Here is a 6,692-nt window from a genome sequence, read left to right on the forward strand (position 1 = left end):
GGCGGCTCTCTTGGCTGCTGGAGGACTATTGGTGTCGTGGTTGAGTCGGTGATGCTAGCTTGTGCCTTATTCGTTCTCATCTTGATTGCAAGAGGGACAAACTCCGGGGGCAAATTTTGCAATCGGCGGCTTGCTCGCTGGCTGGTAGCAACGTCGACTGGAAGCGCACAAAGGGGGCTGGTGCTCCGGCTTCTACGGCGCGACTTGGGCATGGGATGCCAGCACCTCCACCAGATGTCACGTAGTCTTGCGACTAGTGTGGTAGGAACCCGAAAACAGTCTGGGAGGCAACCACTTTATTGGTCGAGCATGTGCCGGAATTCCTCGGCAGTAACGTCGACAGGCGCGGCTGTTGGTAGGCGTAAAGAACACTGCACCTCGGTGCTGCGGGCTCTTTTAAAACAAGGCGTAGACAATGTGTGACGTATCTTATCAGTACGTCAAGTGACACACAAAAAGAAAGCAGCAACATCGTTAAACACCGACACACTGCGCGCAACGAAAGGAACAGATGCAACAAATGATAAAGATAGTGCACCTGCAGTGACCAACTGCATAGCCCACGTGGCAATATCGTCACCCAACTGCAGTTTGCATGCATCTCTATGGGACAGCGCCATCTATTGAATGAACCGCAGATGCGACGGTGGGGACACGCCTGATGGAGCGACGACCGACCAGGTGATGCTATAAGGAACTCCGCTCCCAAAAAAGCACATACCCTGTCCCTGGATGAGATGGCGCGGGTAACATGGGGGCGATACCATACTTTCACAGGACGTCTCACGGGCTAAAACAAGTGTCCCAAAAGTTTGGTGTGAATTGAGTGTTTTCAACCTCCTGCAAGCGCACCTGTCTTTAAGAGCGCAGCTCTACACCGCCTTGCAGAAGATTATGACGCCGTCCACGACACAGGCAATACGTGTTGCCGATGGCGCTACAGTGTAGGTCCTCGGAATGTGCACTGCTCGTTTCAGCATTGGTGGTCGTCACACCGTAGCTCTTTTCGCCGTTATAGCTCGTTGCCCCCATGACCTCATACTTGGTCTTGATTTCCTTTCGGCACACTCGGCCTTAATTGACTGTTCTTCTAGTATACTCAGCCTCGATCTTACTCTTCTCGCCGACAAATGTGAAAAGCCCTTCAGCCTCTTGAGCCCAACATTTTTTGCTCGCCTGCCTCCTCGAGCAGTGCCATACGTCTGTTTGTCATCGATCCTTCCACTTCTCAACGGCGACTACATCACTACGCCTGTAACTGACGCACGACTGAAACGCAGTATTACTGTGGTGCATACCATCGCCACTATAGTGGATAACTTGATTTTAAATCAAGGGGATAACGCCCCTTGATTTTAGCCTCATCCAACAAGTATTGCCCTACCAGATGTCGCTTGCCCACTCACTGCTATAACAGGTGATGAGATCAACGGCCATCACAGTACACGAAACCTAAACCAACAGCTCTCGTGCAAAGGAGAAGTCTTCTTCCTCTTGTTGGTCGAAGCTTCTCCGTTCATGCGCGCCCGGCGGTCACGGTACGTGAAACCGAAGCCGACAGCATCGTGTACAAGTGAAACCGAAATCGTCTTTGAAAAAAAGGGTAACAACACCGTGTACAATCGAAACCGAAAACATATGTGAAAGTTAATAAAAGGTCAACAAGCATAAAAATGAAATGACAAAATACCGTAAAAACAAAACATCTAAAGGGTAAGAAAATGTGAAAGAGCACAAAAATAAAATGACAAAACACCGTAAAAACACCGACATTAAGCGCCCATGAATCAAGCATGCGACAGCACAGTGCACGCTGCAGCGAAAAATACACGAGAGTCAAGGGTGATTTACAGTAACACCAAACGGTCCCCAGGTGCTTCGCGCACTCATCATGATTCACTTCGTGGAGATTCGTTGAATACTTTATGAAGACCTGCGATGGCAAAAGGAAAACCAGACTTGAGAGCCGTGATCGCCCAATTTCAATAGAATAACCTCAGGTTGCTTCAGGCAGAAAAAGAAGGTGAGCTTGTTGTTGTTCCCTCTACCGCATTCGACATTAACCGTCTGAAGCAATTGCGAAGAACTTCAAGATTTCGTAGTTAAAGAGTGCTTTGGAAAAGGAAATGCGAAAATGCCGACAAGACGTCTTGGGTGTGTTCTTCACTATGAAAACGCACAAGCCTGGCTGTACTTTAGCGCCATTGTGACTGAAGAGGCCTCTTGGCAAAAGGTGGTGTCAAGGTTTGTGCAATGTGCCATGAGGGTTCCTGCGCAGGGAGAACCTTTTGCGGCACAGTGCTCGCATTCTCTCGTCACGCACTTCAGCCGCTTGAAAGGGTTTGTAGCGCAAGCACGGTAGCGCTGAACGAAAGGCGTAAACGTGCTCGCGCTGCAAACCTTTTTAGTATGCACTTTAACCACTTAGCCCAAATAGCGGTTCTTCAGACGCGGTTTCTCCAGTGCGAATGCGGCGTTTTTAGTGGATATTGAGGACATGCTCTTTTCCATACCCCAGAATGAACTTCTGGAGGCAGCGCGGGAACTAATTTCAAAAAGCGGGGCTGTGGCGTTTCAGAAAGAGTGCACAATTTCATGGCAGTCTTTCGTGGACCTTCTCAGCGTGTACTAAATGTGCACAATTGTGCAGTATGGAGACAAACAGTTCAAAAACAGGCTATATGTATTGGGTCGAGTGCCGCGCCAGGGCTTTGTACTGTTTTTAGGAAAATTCGATTCAGCACTATACTCTATTTCACAAGCTTTTGGCAGTGTAGCCAAAGGTAGAGCTCTCTCGTTCAATCAGGGCTGTAGGGGCACAGGATCTAGTCCCTGATATATTTTAGCAATCCAGTACTATATCGCAAGCTACACCCACACAAATTGAAAATGTTCTTAGGATTCACCTATTCAAAGCGTGCAGAGTGTTTTTATCAATAGTGTAATTAAAAGAGAAAGCCCACATGGACGCACCTCTGCGGAGGTTTGTTGTCAGGTGCTGATGCACCACCTTTCGGAATCATGGCGTCGCCCGAGTTGGTTCTGTCTGTGCAACATGCCTCTCAAGCTGTACGACCAGCGAGCCATCCTTCGAATGTGCGCGGTTTGCGAAGCAGATAGCTTTAAATGTTTTTGAAGGGCTTCGCGTCGAGTGCGGGGACAGTGCAAGTGTGGATGCACTTATCAAGAGGATCGCGAAACTGACCCAGGTGAGCAAGCGAACGCTGTATCGGAGGAAAAGGAAGATGGAAAACACCGGCGAAGTCCTACCACCGAAGAAGCGTTCTTGTGGGAAAGGCCGTGATGGAAAAAAGAGGCTGGACGATTTAGACCCCAGCGTCTTGCGAAGAGCGGTGCACGGCTTTTTCGAGAAAGGCGAAATTCCAACTATCGCCAAAGTTGTGCAGCGTTTCAAAGGAGACGAGGCGCTACCGACAGTGTCCACGACGACGATGTAGAGGATGCTGAAAAAACTTGGCTTTAGGTACAAGAAACGCTCTCGGAACGCCCTTCTCATAGAAGCGGCGCACATTGTCCAGAGTCGCCGCCGGTACCTGCGCCGAATAACAGAGCTGTGACGCCAGCGTAGGGGAATGTTTTTCACCAACGAAACGTGGGTCAACCCTGGTCATACGCGTAGTCGGATTTGGATAGACGGCACTGTCCAGTCTACGTAGGAAGCCCGTCGATATGGTTTGTCGGCTCGTATTCGAAACCCCAGTGGCAAAGGAGGTAGACTGATTGTCACGCAATGCGTTAGTGAACATGGTTTCGTTGAAGGCGCAGCGGAAGTCTTCCAAGCTGCAAAAAACCTCAGGCGACTACCACGAGGAAATGTGCGGGGACCACTACGAAAAGTGGTTCCCCCAGAAGCTGCTTCCACTACTACCACCTGGCAGTGTTATAGTCATGGATAACGCACCTCATCATTCTGTGAAGCAGGAAAAAGTGCCGTGTATGAGTGGCCTAAAGAAGGACATACAGGCCTGTCTTTCCGAAAAAGGCGTTCTGTGGAGCAGCGACATGGTGAGGGCGGAGCTCATGAAGCCTGTCGACAACGAACAGGCAAGCGGGGACCGATACCGTGTGGACTACATTGCTCAGGCTGCTGGTCACCTCGTTGTGCGCCTACCTCGCTACCACTGCCAGCTTATCCACATAGAGCTTGTTTGAAGTGACGTGAAGGGCTTCGTAGCAGCGGCAAAGAAGACGTTTAAGCTTCAAGACGTTCGCACTCTACTATGACAAGGAATTAAGCAAGTAACCGCTGAGGAGTGAAAGATATATGTGGAGCATGTTATCGCTCAGGAAGATGTAATGAGAAAACTGGACCACTTCATCAATGATGTTGTCGACACTCATGTAGCTGTCGTAATCACCCTGGAGGACGAAACCATGAGTACTTCAGATTTAAGTTGTGATGTGGACCATGACATGTTAGCTCTTGTAACAAGCTCGCGTCTATCATTACATGTGTGCGTAGAGGTCAGGATCATTGAGTACTATCGTCGTGAGAGTAGCCAAAATGAAAACACAGAACTGTCTGCTATTATGACAAGGAATCAAGCAAGTCACACTGAGAACTGAAAATAAAGCTTCAGATTGATTGATTCAAACATTCGTTCGTTAAGTGATTCAGTGACTGAAGTAAATATTCTTATACACGGTGCATGAACAACTAAAAAACTCTAACGCCGCAAGAACTCATACGAACCGGGTGACGATAAATAGAGAAGGTCGGGCCAGTTTCATTGCAACCCTGGTCGTCCCGTCCGTAAATGAGCAAAATAGATCAAAAGAGGCCATAAAGGTACCCAGCGCCATCTGCTACAAAAATTAAAAGATAGTTATTATAGCACACCTACTTCTATACAGACGGGGCCACCGGTCGAATTAACGGAGGCGACATCCGCGTAGGAACACACTTATGAAGTGCACTCCGTCATGATTGGCTGAGAGCGCCCGTACCTTCCACAACACTGCCAACAGCTTGTGAAACGGAGTGTAGAGCAAGCGCTTCAGGCTCATGTGTCGCCCAAGTGTAGAGATACATTGATTTCTTGATATTTTGAATCTTTCACCTATTCAGCAGCTATCTCGTTTGGCAGATGAACTTTTAGATGTTTAGAGCCTGCTCACAGAATGTGGTATTTACTAAACTAGTCCCTGCTGACAAGCTCATTTGGCTTGTAAATTTTGAAATTTTCTTTTCGCACGACGGACACGTATGTTAGACGTATGCTCTGACGTCTGAAAAGGCACTTACACCTTTCGAATGCGCACACTCGAAGCTGCGAAACCGATCAATGCGAATCTGTGTTTTATGGACACGATAAAAATGTCCGCACGTCATGCAGCAAAGCCTGATGAAGCAGGCGGATCGGAGGAGAACCCGTCGCCAGTTTTCCTGTCGGTTGGTGAAACATTGGTTAGAAAAATGATAAAAAAGCACGTATCCTATCACTGGACGAGACGGGCAATATTGAGGTGATGTACTTTCACAGGATGTCTCACGGGCTAAAACAAGTGTCCCAAAAGTTTGGTGTGAACTGAGTATTCTCAGCATCCTGCAAACTATCTGGCCTTTGCGCCCGTATCGCAGGCGGTTAGCGCAATTCAGCCTGCAAAATGACTTACCGAAGTGCTTTCACTAAGAGCAGTGTGGGGGTGCATTAATGAATCACTCCACCTTGGGGTAAGGTTTATAGCGGTCATGCCCAAAACATGCCCATATTGTACAATTGGGCATAGACAGCAACCTAGCGATACATGTGGAGGAACGCAGTAGCTGCGAGCCTTTGTTTCGCCAAACCAGCATTCTAGGCACCGGAAAGTCGAAGTTTGAGCGCGAACCGCGTTAGGTGTACCACATCAAAAAGAATGGACACGTTTGCATAAGGCAACCTTCTGTGGATATCCCAGAAAAAGGGTGGCTGTGTCTTTCAGGAGGCTGATTATCACTGGTTGTTTCTTCTAGGGAGCGGCTGATTATCAGGCGGATGATAGACCTCCGGTTTAGCTTGTGGGCTGGCGCGGGTTAAGAGGTTTAGGTGCACGTTGATGCGTCAATAAAGTGGATGTAAATCCGGTGAAGGTGTGCTTCTGAATGTGCCTTTTTCTTCGCTCTTGCTGCGAGTTTGTGCTGGTTTCTCGTGTGTAAACATGAGCCAACCGGGCCAGCTTTTCACGATTCTCAGATAGATATGCAGAATGCAGAAATGTTTGAAAAAGTACTGCAGTTCAATATGTAGCTTCACACGAGTGATTTTGGAGGTGCCAGTGGATGATGCGAATATTTCTTGACTATAAGAATACATGTACAATGTCCTGCGCAAGGATTTAGTTTGCGAATATTCCTTCAATATAAGAATACATGTACAATGTTCTGCGCAAGGCTTTAGTTTACTTTTCCTAATATTTTCCTACATACAAAAGTCTAATGGCCAATTAACATGGGGGCGACAGTGATGTTGAGTGTCATTCAGTGCTGATATAAGCTTGAGCTCTTTCCGATTCTATTCAATCACACAACACTTCAGCCGAATCGTGCCTATCGCACACAATGAGATGGTCGAGTAGGAAGTTCGAACAATTTCTGTTTTCATCAGTATGTTTATCATTCACTGCAAAACGTGTGCGAAAGCTGCACATTTTTGAAATAGCCACAAAATATACAGCGCTTGACATCGTTA

The 6,692-nt window shown here is 47.7% G+C and overlaps 1 protein-coding gene across 1 annotated transcript; it reads left to right on the top strand.

Annotated features, from left to right (window-relative positions):
- The first annotated feature begins 3,765 nt into the window (after positions 1-3,765).
- Positions 3,766-4,173, top strand: LOC119398887 (uncharacterized). Its single transcript, XM_037665702.1, has one exon. It carries the CDS (start codon positions 3,766-3,768, stop codon positions 4,171-4,173), a length of 408 nt encoding a protein of 135 aa, XP_037521630.1.
- The last annotated feature ends 2,519 nt before the right edge of the window (positions 4,174-6,692 follow it).

The sequence above is a fragment of the Rhipicephalus sanguineus genome, chromosome 7 (assembly GCF_013339695.2).
Source record: "Rhipicephalus sanguineus isolate Rsan-2018 chromosome 7, BIME_Rsan_1.4, whole genome shotgun sequence".
Lineage (NCBI taxonomy): Eukaryota > Metazoa > Arthropoda > Arachnida > Ixodida > Ixodidae > Rhipicephalus > Rhipicephalus sanguineus.